The following is a 20,771-nucleotide window of genomic DNA, read 5'->3' as shown; positions in this document are numbered from 1 at the left end:
TGCCCCTGGACTCTTAACTTTGTTCCTAGATCCAGAGGAGTTAGCCGTGCTAGTCTGTTGCTGCAAAATAGTAAAGAGACCAGTAGCACCTTTAAGATGAACGAATATTGCTGAAGGCAGCATAAGCTTTTGAGAAACACAGTTCCATGCATCTGATGAAGAGAGCTGTGTTTCTCAAAAGCTTACGCTATAATAAAATTTGTTGGTCTTAAAGGTTCCATTGGATTCTTAACTTGCTTCCTAGATCCAGAGGAATCAACTGTGTTAAACAGTTGCTGCAAAATAGTAGAGTCCAGCAGCACCTTAAGGACTAACAAATTTTATTGTAGCATAAGCTTTTGAGAAACACAGCTCTCTTCATCAGATGCGTCTGGCAAAGAGAGCTGTGTTTCTCGAAACCTTGTTACACTAAAATTTGTTGGTCTTAAAAGGTGCCCCTGGACTCTTAACTTTGTTCCTAGAACCAGAGGAGTGAGCCGTGTTAGTCTGTTGCTGCAAAATAGTAGAGTCCAAGTAGCACCTTTAAAACTAACAAGTTTTATTGTAGCATAAGCTTTTGAGAAACACAGCTCTCTTCACCAGATGTATCTGATGAAGAGAGCTGTGTTTCTCAAAAGGTTATGCCACAATGAAACTTGTTAGTTTTAAAGGTGCTACTTGGACTCTACTATTTTGCAGCAACAGATGTATCTGGCGAAGAGAGCTGTGTTTCTCAAAACCTTCTGCTACACTACAATTTGTTGGTCTTAAAGGTGCCACTGGACTCTTAACTTTGTTCCTAGTTCCAGAGGAGTTAGCCGTGTTAGTTTGCTATTGGTGCAAAACGGCAGAGCCCAATAGCACCTCTAAGACTAACCAATTATATTGTAGCATAAGCTTTTGAGAAACACAGCTCTCTCTGTCAGGAAAAGAGAGCTGTGTTTTTGGAAAGCGTATGCTACAATAAAATGGGTTAGTCTTAAAGCTGCTACTGGACTCTTTACTAACTTTTGCTCCATTAACCTTCTCTTTGCTGAATGTAATGTCAAGATTTTGCACAAGAGCCACCACTATGAAGTCCCTGTATAGGACAGGGCTGTAAGATTGCAATTTCACTGCATACCAAATCCAGTGAAAGGGGGCTGGTTCTCATCTGTGTGTGTGAGAGAGAGAGTGTTGTGTCTTGCAATTCGGTCCCTGAATTTACAACACAGCGCGAGTGGCAGTGCGCGCGCACGGAGGTGACCAGTGGGAAATCGCAGGTTGCTGGATGTAAGGACTAAATGCAATCCGCCTATGAAGACCTGTGGCGGGAAGTTTAACTGGTCACAATTGGACCTGGCCAGGTAAGGGGGTTGTTCCAGGAGATGTATATAATTGGAGCCCAGCCATGTTGTCTTTGTGATGTACTAGCCAATAAAGCATGTTGCCTTCTAAACGTCTCGGAACTCAGTACATTAGAGAGAGAGAAAGAGACAGAGACAGAAAGAAAAACATTCGGTTGAGCTTTATCCAGAGTAATATTATCTGTAGAAGACCTTTTTTACGAAAGGAAGTAACTTCTTGATAAAAAAAAGAATTGTTCCTGTCAGTTTGGGTAGGATTCAAATCAAAAGTTATTGTGTCTAAAATAAAACAGTCCCATAACCTCATAAGCCATGCGTGTTTGGAGGGTGAAGTTGGCTGTTTCCACGTTGTCGCAATAGCATGCCTTGCTGCTACGAACGTAAAAGAAATCAGTTCTCGGGTATGTTTGGGTATGTTCGGAATTTCCCATAGATTTAATAAAGCCAGTTCGGGAGTAGGAGGTAAAGATACTCCAGATAAGAGAGGTTACTTCTGCAAAGATTGGGGTCCAAAAAAAAGGTGGACAACTCCACCAGAGGTGAAAAAAGAGAGCCTAATCCTCCACAATTCTTATAACAGTTTGGCGAAACAGATGAAGTAATACGAGATAACTGAAGAGGTGTTAGATACCAACGCGCTGTAACTTTATAAGTCTGTAATTGAACGTTATGGGCTTTGGACTTATACAGCCCCGCGCACTATTTTAATGGCGGGGGAGGGAGGGAAGGTGGTGATGGGGAAAGCAGCAGGGAGAGGAGGGAAGCTCTTTCTTGCTTACCCCTCACTACCACCCTCCCTTCCCTGCCATTAGTGCACCAGGCTGGAGGCAGAAGCAGCCCCAGCCACCCGCCCCGTGCTAGTTAAAGGGCCCACGAAACAACTGATCATCCGGCCCTTTTAGTGGGGCGGGAGGAGGTGGGGGGCTGCTTCTGCCCCCATTGTCAGTTTCTCCCAGGGCCGGATCTAGGGGGGGGCAGAGGGGGGTATAGGGTCCATTGGGGAGGGGTGGTGGCTCAGTGGTAGAGCATCTGCTTGGGAAGCAGAAGGTCCCAGGTTCAATCCCCGGCATCTCCAACTAAAAAGGGTCCAGGCAAATAGGCGTGAAAAACCTCAGCTTGAGACCCTGGAGAGCCACTGCCAGTCTGAGAAGACAATACTGACTTTGATGGACCAAGGGTCTGATTCAGTAGAAGGCGGCTTCATATGTTCATATGTTCATTGTATTCTATGGGACCATAAGATCGAATGGCCCAAAAGGGGGCGTCGTTTTTTAATTTTGCCCCCACCCCCCTCAAAAATGTGTAGATCCGGTCCTGGTTTCTCCTGGCCTCTTCCCCTCCCTCCCAGCCCCGATTCAATGCCGATCCTGTGAATTTAGGCAAAACATGAGAAGGAGGTCAGGAAGGGCCGTATCAGTGCTTAGTTTTTGCGGCCCTATCTTATAAGCCTAGAGAAATGCTGATTACTCCAATTTTTCTCCAGGTCTGTTTAGCAAGGGATGCTGGAGGTTTTTTCCATCTTCTGGGCATGGAGGTCACTGGGGATGCATGTGTGTAAAGGAGGTATTTGTGAAGTGCCTGCATTGTGCAGGGGAGTTGGACTAGATGACCCTGGAGGTCCCTTTCAATCCATGATTCTATAAGCGGGTGACACCCATCACGTCTGAGCAGGAAATAATGAAGGATAGGGGCACCTTCTTTTGGGGCTCATAGAATTGCACCCCCTGGTCCAATCTTTTTGAAACTTGGGGGGTATTTTGAGGACAGGTACTAGATGCTATACTGAAATTTTGGTGCATCTACCTCAAAAAGCAGCCCCCCCCCCAGACCCATATACCTGCGGATCAATTCTCCATTATTTTCTATGGGAATAAGTTCCCATAGGAAATAATAAGAGTTCCCAGCAGACATTTCCCTCCCCTCCCTTCCCCCTTTCTGATGATCCTAAAGGGGGAGAGGGCCTCCAAACCGGGGGGGATCCCCCGCCGCCACCTGGGGATTGGCAACCCAAAGAAGAAGAAGAAGATATTGGATTTATATCCCACCCTCCACTCCGAAGAGTCTCAGAGCGGCTCACAATCTCCTTTACCTTCCTCCTCCACAACAGACACCCTGTGAGGTGGGTGGGGCTGAGAGGGCTCTCACAGCAGCTGCCCTTTCGAGGACAACCTCTGCCAGAGCTCTGGCTGACCCAAGGCCATGCCAGCAGGTGCAAGTGGAGGAGTGGGGAATCAAACCCGGTTCTCCCAGATAAGAGTCTGCACACTTCACCACTACACCAAACTGCCTCATTCCTAAACTGGAGGCTTTGCTGAATTGCAAATGCAAAAGAGCCTCTAGCCTCGCCCCGGCCCCGCCTCCTTTGCAGGGGCTCTGCCCAAGGAAGCTCCTCCAACCAGAAGTCAGCAGGAGATGCGTGGAAGGATGGGAGCGATCGATGTTCTCTGCGATCGGCTTGCACAGGTGACCCGGAAGCGAAGCGTCATCGCGCTTAGAACTTCACGGAGGGGCTTCAGGCCGCAGCGATGATGGCTGCGGAGGACCAGGGCTACCCAACGACGTCCATTGAGGACGATTTTAACTATGGCAGCAACGTGGCATCGGCCAGCGTGCACATCCGCATGGGTAAAGAATCCTGCTCTCCCACCCTTTGCCCCATTCCCTCCTTCTCTTCAGAGAACTAGGCTTGCCAACCTCCAGGTGGCACCTGGACATCTCCAGGCATTACAACTGACCCCTCCAGACAACAAAAAGATCAGTTGACTTGGAGAAAACAGCTCCTTCTAGGGTTGCCACTCCCCAGGTGGGGGCAGGGGATCCCCCGGTTTGGAGGCCCTCCTCCCGCTTCAGGGTCGTCAGAAAGCGGGGGGAAGGGAGGGAAATGTCTGCTGGTAACCCCATTATTCCCTATGGAGATTTATTCCCATAGAAAATCATGGAGAATTGATCCGCGGGTATCTGGGGCTCTGGGGGGGGGCTGTTTTTTGAGGTAGAGGCACCAGATTTTCAGTACAGCGTCTAGTGCCTCTCCCCAAAATACCCTCCAAGTTTCAAAAAGATTGGACCAGGGGGTCCAATTCTATGAGCCCCAAAAGAAGGTGCCCCTATCCTTCATAATTTCCTATGGAAGGAAGGCATTGAAAAGGTGTGCCGTCCCTTTAAATGTGATGGGCAGAACTCCCTTTGGAGTTCAATTATGCTTGTAACAGCCTTGATCTTGGCTCCACCCCAGTGTCTTCTGGCTCCACCCCCAAAGTCCCCAGATATTTTTTAAATTGGACTTGGCAACCCTAGCTCCTTCGGAGGGTAGATTCCATGATATTATACCCAGTGTTCCCTCTAAGCTGAGTTAGCGTGAGCTGGCTCACAGATTTTTAGCCTCCGGCTCACACATTTTTGTCTTAGCGCAGGAAAAATGGCCCCTGACCACAAGTATTGAGGCAGCAGCTCACCGCTTTAATGCCAGCAGCTCACAAAGTAGAATTTTTTGCTCACAAGACTTTGCAGCTTAGAGGGAACGTTGATTATATCGTACTGAAGCCCCTCCCCAAAATCTCCAGGCATTTCTAGACCTAAAGCTGGATCCACCACAGACGGAAGGTAGGACCAGAACCAATGGGTTGAAATTAAATCGAAAGAGTTTCCGGCTCAACATGAGGAAGAACTTCCTGACTGTTAGAGTGGTTCCTCAGTGGAACAGGCTTCCTCGGGAGGTGGTGGGCTCTCCTTCCTTGGAGGTTTTGAAATAGAGACTAGATGGCCATCTGACAGCGATGAAGATCCTGTGAATTTAGGGGGAGGCGTTTGTGAGTTTCCTGCGTTGTGCAGGGGATTGGACTAGATGACCCTAGAGGTCCCTTCCAACTCTATGATTTTATAAGGAAGCCCTCCTCTGCATATCAGCCTTCTTAGTTATCTCTAACGACATCTGTCTGTAGTTGAGATGCTAAAAGTAACAGCTGCTCATAAGACCACGGAGAAACCCAAAACTGTCGTCCTCCTCTTGCCTCTCCTGTAGAAGCAAATTAATGTTCTTTTAAATTCAGGCCATGTGAGTGAAAGTGTGTATTTGTTTTTAACTTAATCTGTTTCATATATTAACAGAAGGAGAACTGACCGGTACACATTGTCTCCATATTGCAAGTGCTGTAATTCTAAATAAACAGGAGGTTAACCTATTGTTGTCTGCGGAGGAACCAATTTTGGATTTTAATTGATGCTGTTAAATCCTTTTTCTACATTTCTTAGGCTTGCATTCTTGCTCGTTTCAATACATCGTCCACTTCTCAGTTCTTTCTTGTCACTTCCTTCTGGAATTAAATCGTGAAAGAAATGTTGCTGTAACTAAACCATGCTAACATGTTGTTTTTATTTCCTACCTAGCTTTCTTGAGGAAAGTCTACAGCATATTATCAGTTCAAGTTTTCTTGACCACCGTGACCTCTGCTGTTTTTCTGTACTCCACCACAATTCGGACATTTGTACACGAGAGGTAGAGTCCTCTAATGAATCCTACTGAATAGGCACTTTTGTTCTAACTTTTACAACTTATAGTGTTAGCCTACGGTCGTCTAGGAAAATATTTAGGGGAGGGACGGTGGCTCAGTGATAGAGCATCTGCTTGGGAAGCAGAAGGTCCCAGGTTCAATCCCTGGCATCTCCAAAAAAGGGTCCTGGCAAATAGGTGTGAAAAACCTCAGCTTGAGACCCTGGAGAGCTGCTGCCAGTCTGAGTAGACAAGACTGACTTTGATGGACCAAAGGTCTGATTCAGTATAAGGCAGCTTCATATATTCATATTTATAACTTGCATCTTTGCATCTGTGGCATAGTTCCCTTCAGAATAATCCGGGGCTAAGAGCCTTGATTTATATAAAAGAACTTTTGTTAGATTATGATTCTGCTATAAGCAAGGGATTGGGGGTTGCTTGCCACCTTAAAAAAAAAAAATTCCCTGCGTCCATTCCTTTCAAAGCCATCTAACGCAGACACCAAGCAGCTGACAGTTTTTTCTGGCAATGAAGACAAAACTATGGGATAGCCTTGTCTACTTAAGTTTGGCGTTTCAGTGTGCTGTTAAAGGTATAGGAGCAGAGCAGCATTTAAAGGCGAGAGCCCACAAAAGAAGGACATAGAAATGGGGCTGCTGCAGGTGGGAAGTGACAGCAGCGCAGTTCCTGAACCTTTCTGAGAGTTCCTCCTCCTCCTTCTGAGAGTTCCACCTCCTTGTCCACTGAATAGTAGGTGCAGCTGCATCACAATCCCTGGATGAGCTCCACCACCTATTTTTCTACAAAATGAACCCTGGGCTGCTGGTACTGACATGATTACTCTGTGTTCTAAGGTTGTGATACATAAATGGTGTGTTCTGATCTTGGTAGTTTGGTGTAGTGGTGAAGTGTGCAGACTCTTACCTGGGAGAATCGGGTTTGATTCCCCACTTCTCCACTTGCAGCTGCTGGGATGGCCTTGGGTCAGCCATAGCTCTCTTATCTGGGAGAACCGGGTTTGATTCCCCCCTCCTCCACTTGTAGCTGCTGGGATGGCCTTGGGTCAGCCATAGCTCTCTTATCTGGGAGAACCGGGCTTGATTCCCCCCTCCTCCACTTACAGTTGCTGGAATGGCCTTGGGTCAGCCATAGCTGTAGTAGAGCTGTCTTTGAAAGGGCAGCTTCTGGGAGAGCTCTCTCAGCCCCACCTGCATCACAGGGTTTGATTCCCCACTCCTCCACTTGCAGCTGCTGGAATGGCCTTGGGTCAGCCATAGCTATCGCAGAGATTGTCCTTGAAAGGGCAGCTGCTGTGAGAGCCCTCTCAGCCCCACCCACCTCACAGGGTGTCTGTTGTGGGGGGAGAAGATATAGGAGATTGTAAGCTGCTCTCTCTGATTCAGAGGGAAGGGTGGGGTATAAATCTGCACTCATCTTCTTCAGCATTATCATCCTCATATAGCTGAGTGATGTTGAGATTGGGAGATAATGGCCCTGTTCACACAGCGTGTTGAGTCCGTGTTAAACTGACCTGATTCTGTTCCGAATATCTTTGTTCCGGATATTATCGATCAGACTGCTATACTGCGGTTCAAATCACTCTGCGGTGAAACCGTCTTTTACCGTCCACATGACGGCACCGTATAGTTCTTTTTTGTTGTTGTTTCCCCCACTATTATGCACATTATGCGCGTGTGCATAGGTCAGAAAACATGTGGTTATGCAGTTATGCGCATATCGCTAAGTAATTTAAAAAATGGTGACCGTAAACCAGATGTCTGCGGCCCCTTTTGCTCTGGGACAGCCTTCAGCCATCCGGAAGTTGTTTAATATCGTAGCAAAACTCTCCAGATGGAGAAAAATACGAGGTGAAACCGGACGACTCAAAAAGCATCATAAAGGAGCAGGTAACGAAATAATCCGGTTTGAAGAAGGATTGGGGCGGGGGGGCGACAACGATTGACTACTGGGAGGTAGATGTTGCTGTCTGATCAGCCACTTTTAATCCGGTAAGAAACAGCAGTGATCAGGCCCGGGACTAGGGGTGCCTGTGCCCCTAGGCCGAACCCCTGACCTCCGCCCCCTAGGGGGTTTTTGTGCACACCCCTAATGACATCACTGCCCTCCCCTTGGCCGCCCACCTGCCCGCTGGTCGTCCACTGGCCGCCCACCGCCATTTACTTCACCTCGCCCAGCGCCATCCCCACCCACCCCTTGCACCGGCTGCCAGCTTGGTAAAGTCCGGGGGGGGGGGCGCATGGCAGTGACTTAATAATGACGTCACTGCCACGTGCCCCCCCAGACTTTGCTGAGCCGGCAGCCGGCATGGGGGGTGGGCGGGGGCGGTGGGCAGGGGACTGCAGCAGGTGAGGGGAAGTAAATGGTGGTGGCCGGCAGGTGACTGACAGGCGGGCGGGTGGCCAAGGGGAGGGGAGGATGGTGGGCGGCCCAAGGGAGACGAAAGATGGTGGGCAGGGAGGCAAATGGCAGCGGATAGCCATGGGGAGGAGATGGGGGCAGGCGGCTACACAGCGAATGGTAGCAGGTGGGTGGCAATGGGGAGGTGCGGTGGCGGCCGCAGAGAGAGGGGGCGCCTCATGGCGCCCCTAGGCCAAGAGTACTTGGCCTACTCCCACACTCCGGCCCTGGCAGCGACAACTGATTAAACTGTGCGTCTGAACAGGCCCAATGACTTATGAAAGGGCTGTGAACTAGGATCTTCCTTGAATACCATCGCTGATGCAGTGAGGCAAGGAGGAATGAGGGGGCAACTAGCAGCATATTAGAAAAGGTTGAATCGTGAGGGAAAGGATAACAAGATCCTGGTTCACAGCCCTTAGAATACGAAGTCATCATGTCAGTGCCAGCAGCCCCATTTCTGTTTCCTTCTTCTGAAGGCGCTCACCTGTTATAGAGATGAATCGAGCTAGATCAGTTCTATATCAACCAATAAAGGTTGTGTGATGTGATGTGCGATACCGGAATCCGTAGTATTCACAGTCACAGAGGAGGCAGGTTTTCGTCCTACTTGTATGGTTTCTGAGTAATTGTTTTTATATCTTGGTGAATGACACCCATTCGCTTCTGCTGGGCAACAAATGAGTAACTGTGCAGAACTGCTAAGAACCGTTTCCCATCTCGGTTCCTGGAAAACCTCACATCGTGGGAAGGCTTTGCACTCACTCCAGTGGTGTCTTTTAATAAACCCAATCTTTCTCTCATAGCATTCATCCAGCAGTAAGGAAAGGAAAGGTCCCCTGTGCAAGCACCAGTCATTTCCTACTCTGGGGTGACGTTGCTTTCACAACGTTTTCATGGCAGACTTTTTATGGGGTGGTTTGCCATTGCCTTCCCCAGTCATCTACACTTCCCCCCCAGCAAGCTGGGGACTCATTTTACTGTCCTCGGAAGGATGGAAGGCTGAGTCAACCTTGAGCCGGCTACATGAAAACCCGGCTTCCACCAGGGATCAAACTCAGGTCGTGAGCAGAGCTTAGGACTGCAGTACTGCAGCTTTAACACTCTGCACCACGGGGCTCTTTACACTAAAAGGAAAGGAAAGGTCCCCTGTGCAAGCACCAGTCGTTTCCGACTCTGGGGTGACGTTGCTTTCACAACATTTTCACGGCAGACTTTTTACAGGGTGGTTTGCCACTGCCTTTCCCAGTCATCTACACTTCCCCCCACCCCCCAGCAAGCTAGGTATTCATTTCATCGGAAGGATGGAAGGCTGAGTCAACCTCGAGCCGGCTACCTGAAAACCCACCTTCCGCTGGGGATCGAACTCAGGTCGTGAGCAGAGCTTAGGACTGCAGTACTGCAGCTTTAACACTGTGCCACGGGGCTCTTATCCAGCAGTAAACTGTTTAATAAATACTAAGGTTTTTTTTTAAATATAGATTTAAATTTGAGGTCTTCATGGGCATGAAATATTTGTTGCTTGTAGCAGTTTTGTGGGGGTTTTTAAACTATATGTTCTGTGCAGATATTCCCGCCCCTCACCCCACACTTCGTAGCACTTGATTCTGAACCTATGTCTTAAAGAAAAATTCAGCAGTTAGATGTATGTCAGGGGTGGCCAACGGTAGCTCTCCAGATGTTTTTTTGCCTACAACTCCCATCAGCCCCAGCCATTGGCCATGCTGGCTGCGGCTGATGGGAGTTGTAGGCAAAAAAAATCTGGAGAGCTACCGTTGGCCACCCCTGATGTATGTGATTAATTTTTATTTTTTTTACATTACAACAAAAATAGGAGAGTAAATATTTCTGATCAATGCTTATGTTCTTTGTTCAATCTTACAGCCCTGGTGTACTTCTGCTGTCCTTGCTTGGCTCTTTGGCTGTGATTGTGGCATTGACTATATACAGACATCAGCATCCAGTTAATTTATATCTTCTCTTTGGATTTGTAAGTATTAAAAAAAAGGCAGCCCACTGTGCAAGCACCAGCCATTTCTGACTCTGGGCCTATAATCGCAAAATCTGTGCAAATATTTTTAAAATAGTTATTGACATATATATTTTATTTTCACTCCCCCCCTTTAATATTTCTTTGTTTTTCTACATTTCTGTTAATGCCCCTTCCTTAAGAACAATTTTCACAGGTGTTGGGGGAGTGTATTATTGTGCAAAATGACGTGTCTGTCAAATATTGCACATGCTGGGTATGCATACATTCCATACAGTACAGGGGTGGGGAACCTCCATCCCGAGGGCCATATGCGGCCCTCGAGGTCACTTGGTGCGGCCCTCGGGGATTGCTGGGCCGAACCGAGCCATGTGGCTGCCTCCCTGGGGCCTGGCTGGCCAGCGAGGATCGTGGGGCCCAGCTGCTCTGTACAGCAGCCTCCCCAGGGCCAGGCAGGGATCACAGGCGCCAGATGTACCGTGCGGCAGCCTCCCTGGGGCCTGGCTGGCCGGCCAGAATTGCTGCAGGGCCTGAAAAAGTTACTGTCACAGTTCAGAAGTTTGCACTTGATTATTCCAGCTGGTGTGGTCTAATATGCTAATATTAGGGGATGTGGTCTAATATGCTACTGAGTTTCTGCTGGGCTTCTTCTACAAAGAAAGCCCTGGAACTATGCATCTGCCTAGGGTGGTGGGCTGGGTGTGTGTGCCAGATTAGGCTCTCCTCACATGACTTCAAATAGAAAAACCATTATTTGCATTAATTTTGCCGGCCTGAATAATTCTCCCTCAGCAGTGTGTTTTTTTAAGTTGATAATTTTTTACGGCCCGTGAATGATGTTATAAATATCCATATGGCCCTTGGAAGAAAAAAGCTTCCCCACCCCTGATATAGTGGTTCCAGTTTGTATGCTAGAGTCATGACCTGGGCTTTCCCCATCTTTTCACTGTTAAGAGACAGTTCTGCCCACACAGCCCTTTGGATTGGAATGGATGAGTGGCACTGCTGCCATAATGTTGACTGCAAACTATACTGCCCCCTCCCCTTTTTTTTCCCTTGCAGACTCTTTTGGAAGCACTGACTGTTGCTATCACCGGTAAGCACCCCTTATCATGTAGTCTTTTCATCCCAGTAAGAAATGAAAATGCAGATTATTACTTAACGTTTGAAATGTTTATTTTTCAAGAAGAGAAAGGGAAAGGGAAAATAGAAAAGTAATAGTATATCGAGAAAAAAATTAGAATACATTCTGCATGACACTATGTCATTCATAAGAACATAAGAGAAGCGATGTTGGATCAGGTCAATGGCCCCTCCACTCCAACACTCTGTGTCAGATAAGAACATAAGAGAAGCCATGTTGGATCAGGCCAGTGGCCCCTCCAGTCCAACACATAAGAGAAGCCATGTTGGATCAGGCCAGTGGCCCATCCAGTCCAACACTCTGTGTCACATAAGAACATAAGAGAAGCCATGTTGGACCAGGCCAGTGGCCCCTCCAGTCCAACACATAAGAACATAAGAGAAGCCATTTGGATCAGGCCAATGGCCCATCCAGTCCAACACTCTGTGTCACATAAGAACATAAGAGAAGCCATATTGGATCAGGCCAGTGGCCCCTCCAGTCCAACACATAAGAACATAAGAGAAGCCATATTGGATCAGGCCAATGGTCCATCCAGTCCAACACATAAGAACATAAGAGAAGCCATATTGGATCAGGCCAATGGTCCATCCAGTCCAACACTCTGTGTCACATAAGAACATAAGAGAAGCCATGTTGGATCAGGCCAATGGTCCATCCAGTCCAACACTCTGTGTCACATAAGAACACAAGAGAAGCCATATTGGATCAGGCCAGTGGCCCCTCCAGTCCAACACATAAGAACATAAGAGAAGCCATATTGGATCAGGCCAATGGTCCATCCAGTCCAACACTCTGTGTCACATAAGAACATAAGAGAAGCCATATTGGATCAGGCCAGTGGCCCCTCCAGTCCAACACATAAGAACATAAGAGAAGCCATATTGGATCAGGCCAATGGTCCATCCAGTCCAACACTCTGTGTCACATAAGAACATAAGAGAAGCCATATTGGATCAGGCCAGTGGCCCCTCCAGTCCAACACATAAGAACATAAGAGAAGCCATATTGGATCAGGCCAATGGTCCATCCAGTCCAACACTCTGTGTCACATAAGAACATAAGAGAAGCCATATTGGATCAGGCCAGTGGCCCCTCCAGTCCAACACATAAGAACATAAGAGAAGCCATATTGGATCAGGCCAATGGTCCATCCAGTGCAACACTCTGTGTCACATAAGAACATAAGAGAAGCCATATTGGATCAGGCCAATGGTCCATCCAGTGCAACACTCTGTGTCACATAAGAACATAAGAGAAGCCATGTTGGATCAGGCCAGTGGCCCATCCAGCCCAACACTCTGTGCCACACAGTGGCCAATATATGTGTGTGTGTATATATATATTCAAATAAAAGAAAGTATCATCATATTGTTACACTCTTAACCTCTCATCACAATAATCATATAGAATTGTATTGTAAGTTCCCACCAAAGTTATCAATTTAATATTAACCACAGTTCACACTAAAACAATTTAAGCGTCCAGCCATGCATGTAACTTCTCCCAGTATTTTCTTGCTTCTTCCTTGGATTTCCCAGCAAGCAATAAAGATAAGTAGTCCATCTCTGCCGCTTCTAGTATTTTCCCAATCAGTTCCTGTTTCGTAGGTAGTTCTTGAAGCTTCCATTTCTGGGCAAACAAAATCCTAGCTGCAGTATTAATGCCTGCCATCAGGTGTCTTGTCTCTTTCGTATAAGCGCTAGGATACATGTTCAGCAAAAACAGTTCTGGTTTAAATTGAATCGGAACCGTCGATATTTTCTGCAAAAGTTCATGCAGCATCTTCCACATTTTTTGCTACTTGTAACTCTCAGCTGAGCAACAACTGCCACTAAAAAAAGGGTAAAGGTAGTCCCCTGTGCAAGCACCAGTTGTTTCCAACTCTGGGGTGACGTTGCTTTCACAACGTTTTTACGGCAGACTTTTTACAGGGTGGTTTGCCATTGCCTTCCCCAGTCATTTACGCTTCCCCCACAGCAAGCTGGATACCAATTTTACCGACCTCGGAAGGACGGAAGGCTGAGTCAACCTTGAGCCGGCTACCTGAACCCAGCTTCTGCTGGGATCGAACTCAGGTCATGAGCAGAGGGCTCCGGCTGCAGTACTGCAGCTTTACCACTCTGCACCACGGGCCTCTTAAACTTAACAGTATAAGAGTTCATAAATATATACCTCGGTCAGTGCTTTTTTGGTAAAGGCTAAGAGTGAAGAGATGATAGGGGAATCATCTTTGGCTTTACATTGGCTGTGGAAGGGATTAAACTTCTCACTGCTTTGGAGTTTCCTGGAAGCCCCATTGACTGCTGAGGTGGTCCTCCGACTGTTTCCTGAAAGTCTCCCATTCCCAAGTGCTCTCAAAGCTTGGCACAAAGTGATAGACTTTAACTCAGAAGGAGCAATCAGATTACTGGTGATCATGATCAAAATTTATGGACACCTGCAGCTGAGAGGTGATACGATCACCATCTTCAAGTACTTGAAGGGCTGTCATACAGAGGAGGGGGTGGAACTGTTCTCTGTGGCCCCGGAAGGTAGGACCAGAACCGAAGGGTTGAAATTAAATCAAAAGAGTCTCCGGCTCAACATGAGTAAGAACTTCCTGACCGTTAGAGCGGTTCCTCAGTGGAACAGGCTTCCTCGGGAGGTGGCGGGCTCTCCTTCCTTGGAGGTTTTTAAACAGAGGCTAGATGGCCCTCTGACAGCAATGAAGATCCTGTGAATTTAGGGGGAGGTGTTTGTGAGTTTCCTGCATTGTGCAGGGGGTTCCTCGGGAGGTGGCGGGCTCTCCTTCCTTGGAGGTTTTTAAACAGAGGCTAGATGGCCCTCTGACAGCAATGAAGATCCTGTGAATTTAGGGGGAGGTGTTTGTGAGTTTCCTGCATTGTTCAGTGGGTTGGACTAGATCAGTGGTCCCCAACCACCGGGCCCCGGACCAGTAGAGGTCCGTGGTCCGTCAGCAACTGGGCCGCCAACTGAGCTGCTCCCCCCCCCCCCCGCAGTGCCCCATAGCCTCCCCCCCCCCCTCGTGCTGCCTTGTCCTCCCGCATCGCCTCCTCCTCCCTCTGTGTTTATTATGTTAAGCCGGGGAAAGCGCATTCCCGGCTCTTTATAAGCTCACCTCCCTCCCCCGCGACAGCAGCTGATCCGCGGGAGAAACCGGCAGCAGCGGCCAGCAACTGCTGAACAAGCCACGCTGCCTGGGGGGAGGAGGAGGAGGGGGCGGGGGGCGGTGAGGCTGCCAAATTCAGTTTCCCCACCCTGCCGGTCCCTGGTGCCGAAAAGGTTGGGGACCACTGGACTAGATGACCCTGGAGGTCCCTTCCAACTCTATGATTCTAGCATTCTGTAAATTTGGAACCTCCATTACCCTCTGAATCTTTAGTAGCTTTGCATAGGGATTGTCTGCAGCAGGAGACTAAGCTCAGTAACCATGCCCATGCCACCGTGAAGTTGTTTGTGGGTGAACTGGTTCTCTGAAAATGAAACAGCTGCAAACCGCTGCTTGCGTGCCCGATTACAAAAGGGTTTCAGCCTTGAAAGAGCATCGTTTTCCTGGTTTTTTGCTTAGCAGAACAAGAGAGGCAAAAAAAGAGCCAGAATTAGTGTTTGTAGAATCTTTCGGGCTCAAGTGCCGTGTTCTACTGGAGAAAGTTTTCCTTCTAGACATTTCGTTCTCAGCTGCGGAGAACATCTTCAGTGGCGTTGCAGCCGGAGCAGGTGCTCTGACCTTCTTGGCTGCTGTGCATTGAGTGAGGCCAGGGCTGCTGGAGAGCTGCTATTTCTAGGCTGGAGGGGGTGTGGTGAAAGGGCAATAGGTTTGTGGATGTGCCCATTGTTTGGTGGGGCTTCCTGGAAGGGTAGTGATAAGGAAACTGACTGTTGAATGTGGAAGCCCGACCAAACAATGGGCACATCCACAAACCAATTGCCCTTTCATCACACCCTCTCCGGCCTAGAAATAGCAGCTCTCCAGCAGCCCTGGCCTCACTCAATGAACAGCAGCCAAGAAGGTCAGAGCGCCTGCACCGGCTGCAACGCCACTGAGGATGTTCTCTGCAGCTGAGAACGAAATGTCTGGAAGGAAAACTTTCTCCAGTAGAAGACGGCACTTGAGCCCGAAAGATTCTACAAACCCTAATGATGTTACCAGCCGTGAAAACCTGAAATCTTTGATAACAAGAGCAGACTTAACGGTTTCCCTATTGAGCACTTTTCTATTGAAGTGAACGTAATCAATATTCTATGATAAATAATAACAGAAAAGTGCAGGGGAGATTTGAGTGCCGTTTTATTGCTAATATACAAACTATTACTTATCAGAATACAGTCTGTTTCCTGAGTACACAGACCCTTTTGCGCATTCCTGTTCCATTGCATTCTGTAGAAAGGAGTATAAATTCTAATCTTAAAGCCTAGATCTGAGTGCTTCCTAGTCAAGGATAAGCAGTTTATATCTGGTGTCATTCTTAGGCCTTACCAGCTTTTCAGTATGATGCTTCTCTGATTTTGATTTAAGTAAGCAGTGGTATCAAATGAATGATACGTGGGATTTAAGTTAAATTTACTTGTTTGCTTTTTTTAACATAGTGACTTTTTATGAAGTATCTGTTGTCCTGCAAGCCTTTATTCTGACGACGGCTGTATTTCTGGCTCTCACTGTATACACTTTACAATCCAAACGGGATTTCAGCAAAGCTGGAGCCGGGTAAGTTTCTTTTAAAGACCCATATTAAAACAGGCATAAGAATGTATTTTTAACCTTCTGTCATTGATATATAAACAGTAAATTTAGAGTACGCTTGGACATCATAAACGGTTTCGTACTGAAATAATATAAAGGGCTTTCTGCAGAGAGCCACGTCCAGAGCTGTGTAACAGGTATAGGCAACTGACCAATTTCATACCCTCCGCCTCTCCAAAAAACCCCCAAGACAGTTACATTAAAGTTGTTATTATCTGCCTTAATTGTGTAAGTGTACGTTTATAATAATAGAGCCAGTTTGGTGTAGTGGTTAAGTGCATGGACTCTTATCTGGGAGAACCGGGTTTGATTCCCCACTCCTCCACTTGCACTGGCTGGAATGGCCTTCGGTCAGCCAGAGCTCTCTTATCTGGGAGAACCGGGTTTGATTTCACACTCCTCCACTTGCAGCTGCTGGAATGGCCTTGGGTCAGCCATAGCTCTCTTATCTGGGAGAACCGGGTTTGATTCCCCACTCCTCTACTTGCACCTGCTGGAATGGCCTTGGGTTAGCCATAGCTCTCACAGGAGTTGTCCTTGAAAGGGCAGCTGCTGTGAAAGCCCTCTCAGCCCCACCCACCTCACAGGGTGTCTGTTGTGAAGGGAGAAGATATAGGAGATCGTAAGCCGCTCTGAGTCTCTGATTCAGAGAGAAGGGTGGGGTATAAATCTGCAATTCTTCTTCTTCTTCTAATGTGTATTCAGAAGGTTTGGGTGTCATGTATTTTTAAATCTAAGATAGAATGAGCTTTGACAATTCCAAGGAAATTAATTTACATCCTACTGTGTGTTTACAGGCTGTTTGCTTGCTTATGGATTCTTCTCCTTTCAGGTTTTCTAAGGGTAAGAGGTTATGTTCTTGATTAATATTGAATACAGTAATGGGTAATTACAATTTTGGAGACATTTATGCACTAAGTTAACAGTTTCATCAGAACAATCTTATGTTAGGGCGGCCAATCCCCAGTTGGGGGGGGGGGCAGGGGATCCCCCGATTTGGAGGCCCTCCACCCACTTGAGGGTCATCAGAAAGCGGGGAGAGGGGAGGGAAATGTCTGCTGGGAACTCTATTATTTCCTATGGAGACTTATTCCCATATAAAATAATGGAGAATTGATCCAGGTATCTGGAGCTCCCGGGAGGAGGGCAGTATTTTGAGGTAGAGGCACCAAAATTTCAGCACAGCTCCAGTTCCTCTTCCCAAAACACCCCCCAAGTTTCAAAAAGATTGGACCAGGGGGTCCAATTCTATGAGCCCCAAAAGAAGGTGCCCCTATCCTTCATTATTTCCTATGGAAGGAAGGCATTTAAAAGGTGTGCGGTCCCTTTAAATGTGATGGCCAGAACTCCCTTTGGAGTTCAGTTATGCTTGTCACACCCTTGCTCCTGGCTCCACCCTCAAAGTCCCCAGATATTTCTCGAATTGAACTTGGCAACCCTATCTTAGGTGCAATTAACTCTTCACGAGAGGTGAGTTTTTACCAGTCCTCCCCTCTCTGCAGACTTCGGATTGCCCCCCGTTCTTTGCGATCCCCTTAGAACAGTGTTTCAGAAGGCATCTTAGGCTTCAGAGAGAGGCAAGATGCACTCTGCTAACAGCCATTCGTCCTTAAACAGAAAATTTCGGTGGGATACAAACCCTTTTTAATCATTATGTTTATTGGATGGGTTTGCCTGATAGTTTGTATTCTTGAGTAGTATTAAGGCAAAACCATTTAGGTCAGTTTGCTAGCAAACGGAGCACATTTAGAAAAAATTTCTGCATTAACAGTCATTATAAAATGCTTTGTGTTTATGAAAAACATCCCCCCCCCCGCCGCCGCACCTCCTCCCCCCTTCGTTTTTGCGATGTTAAGGCCAGGAAAAGCACCTTCTGATGCACACACTCCACCGCTGGCCGCTGCTGCCGTGGTTTCAGCTGATGAGGAGGGGGGTTAGCATTTAAAGAGCCAGAAAGCACTTTCTCCGCCCTTAACATCATAAAAATGGAGGGAGGAGGAGGCGCCACAGGGGGGGGGGCCAGGTCGAGGCTGCGCGGCCCGGTTGCTGATTGGGTCATGGACTGTTACCGTTCTGGGGTTTGGGGTCCCCTGCTGTGAGTGCTAACACTGTAATGAGGCGTAATTATACTAGAATTACACAGAATTATATCTTTCTGTGGCGGCTGTCCTGTGAAAAGTAAAGAAAACATAAAACTGTCAAACTTCACGGCTGGTAACATCATTAGGGTTTGTAGAATCTTTCGGGCTCAAGTGCCGTGTTCTACTGGAGAAAGTTTTCCTTCCAGACGTTTCGTTCTCAGCTGCGGAGAACATCCTCAGTGGCGTTGCAGCCGGAGCAGGCGCTCAGACCTTCTTGGCTGCTGTTCATTGAGTGGGGCCAGGGCTGCTGGAGAGCTGCTATTTGTAGGCTGGGGTGTGTGTGATGAAATAGCAGCCTACAAATAGCAGCTCTCCAGCAGCCCTGGCCCCACTCAATGCACAGCAGCCAGGAAGGTCTGAGCGCCTGCTCCGGCTGCAACGCCACTGAGGATGTTCTCCGCAGCTGCGAACGAAACGTCTGGAAGGAAAACTTTCTCCAGTAGAACACGGCACTTGAGCCCGAAAGATTCTACAAACCCTAATAAAATTGTATATTTTCATTAGAAAATTAAAGGCTTGTGAATATAGCATGCAAGGGATTATGTTCTTAGCCGGATACTCTTAAATCTGTTTTAGGCTTGTGTTGTCTGTGACTCCTTGTATTTCTGTTCCCAGATTTTGAATGCACTTCAAAAATATGTTCTAAGTCCTCACTGAATGCTGCAGAAGCAAAATGTTTGCTCTTTAGTACGAAGCAGATTGTCATTAGAAACAACACCCCCCCCCCCACTTCGTTGTGTTAACTTTAAAGGATACGGCATAGTTGTGGTCGTTGCTTGTGTGTGTAGAAACGAAGTCAGTTCCGTTGTCTGTAACAGCAGTAATATTGTACTGACAGACATGGAAAAAAAGGAAAGGCCCCCTGTGCAAGCACCAGTCGTTTCCGACTCTGGGGTGACGTTGCTTTCACAACGTTTTCACGGCAGACTTTTTACGGGGCGGTTTGCCATTGCCTTCCCCAGTCTTTTACACTCCCCCCGTCAGCAAGCTGGGGACTCATTTGACCGACCTCGGAAGGATGGAAGGCTGAGTCAACCTTGGGCCGGCTACCTGAACCAGTTTCCGCTGGGATAGAACTCAGGTCGTGAGCAGAGAGTTCAGATCACAGTACTGCAGTACTGCTGCTTTACCACACTGCGCCATGGGGGACAGACATGACAAAGCCTTATACTGACAAGAAAGCAAAACAACTGAAACCACGATGACGAATGCATGAAGCCAAGAAAATAGTATCTAGTTTGCGTATACAGATTCTTTGCAAGCAAGCCAAATGTTCCCGTTATTAATTATAGCTATAATATGGTTAACTTGGATTTTGATGTGTTTTTACAGAAGACATTTTGAACTAAACCTTTATGTTTGTGTGTGTGTGTGCTCTTTGGCTTTAGATCTTCTTCTACAGTGAAGTCGCTGAGCTGGTATTTGCCGCTGCAGGTGCACTTCTGTTCTGTGGATTTATTATCTATGACACTCATCTCCTAATGCACAAACTGTCTCCTGAAGAATACATACTGGCTGCAATCAACCTCTATTTGGATGTCATCAATCTGTTTCTGCATCTGCTGCGCTTGCTGGAAGCGTTTAATAAAAAGTAATTGGGAGCTGTCCTTCAAAACTGTGAGATTTGGATACGGTGTCTAAATTGTCCATTTTAAGGCATAGAAAAATCTGTGGTGTTCTTTGAAGCTTGTTTTTACATTCCAGGCCTGTCGAGTGTTTTCAGTACAAAGGATGCATTAGAGAGAGCTGCTGTTTTATGATTCTGTTCTGAGATCAGTTAATTGCACATTGCCGTCACCATGGTTGTTCCGCAAGGGCTGCGTGGCATCTGTTTGCGTATTATTGATTGAAAGACTTGGAGAGCCAGTTTGGTGCAGTGGTTAAGTGTGCAGACTCTTATCTGGGAGAGCCAGGTTTGAATCCCCACTCCTCCACTTGCACCTGCTAGCATGGCCTTAGATCAGCCATAGCCTTGGCAGAGGTTGTCCTTGAAAGGGCAGCTGCTGTGAGAGCTCTCTCCAGCCCCACCCACTGCTGTGAGAGCTCTCTCCAGCCCCACCCACCAGGGTGTCTGTTGTGGGGGAGGAAGGTAAAGGAGATTGTGAGCCACTCTGAGACTCTTCGTAGTGGAGGGTGGGATATAAATCCAGTATCTTCATCTACCTCACAGGGTGTCTGTTGTGGGGGACGAAGGTAAAGGAGATTGTGAGCCACTCTGAGACTCTTTGGAGTGGAGGGCGGGATATAAATCCAGTATCTTCATCTACCTCACAGGGTGTCTGTTGTGGGGGAGGAAGGTAAAGGAGATTGTGAGCCGCTCTGAGACTCTTCGGAGTGGAGGGCGGGATATAAATCCAATATCATCTTCTTCATCAACCACCAATTGTGTCAATAAGCAGTATTGAATTCTATTGTATTTCTGCAGTAATTGCCACAGATGAGACCTTCGAAATTCACAATTGTGTCGGGAAGGATGACATAAAACTGAATCTCAATTTTTGCTGTTGCATACTGAATATT

At 47.4% G+C, this 20,771-nt stretch overlaps 1 protein-coding gene across 1 annotated transcript; it reads left to right on the top strand.

Annotated features, from left to right (window-relative positions):
* The first annotated feature begins 3,725 nt into the window (after positions 1-3,725).
* On the top strand, positions 3,726-19,872 carry LOC132576630 (protein lifeguard 4-like). The gene is made up of 7 exons (XM_060245992.1): positions 3,726-3,950; positions 5,709-5,817; positions 10,117-10,222; positions 11,285-11,318; positions 15,957-16,074; positions 16,908-16,953; positions 19,640-19,872. Exons 1-7 carry the CDS (start codon positions 3,851-3,853, stop codon positions 19,844-19,846), a joined length of 720 nt encoding a protein of 239 aa, XP_060101975.1. The 5' UTR covers positions 3,726-3,850; the 3' UTR covers positions 19,847-19,872.
* The last annotated feature ends 899 nt before the right edge of the window (positions 19,873-20,771 follow it).

This window comes from Heteronotia binoei, chromosome 8, assembly GCF_032191835.1.
Source record: "Heteronotia binoei isolate CCM8104 ecotype False Entrance Well chromosome 8, APGP_CSIRO_Hbin_v1, whole genome shotgun sequence".
NCBI lineage: Eukaryota > Metazoa > Chordata > Lepidosauria > Squamata > Gekkonidae > Heteronotia > Heteronotia binoei.
This window is presented reverse-complemented; position numbering and strand designations above follow the sequence as displayed.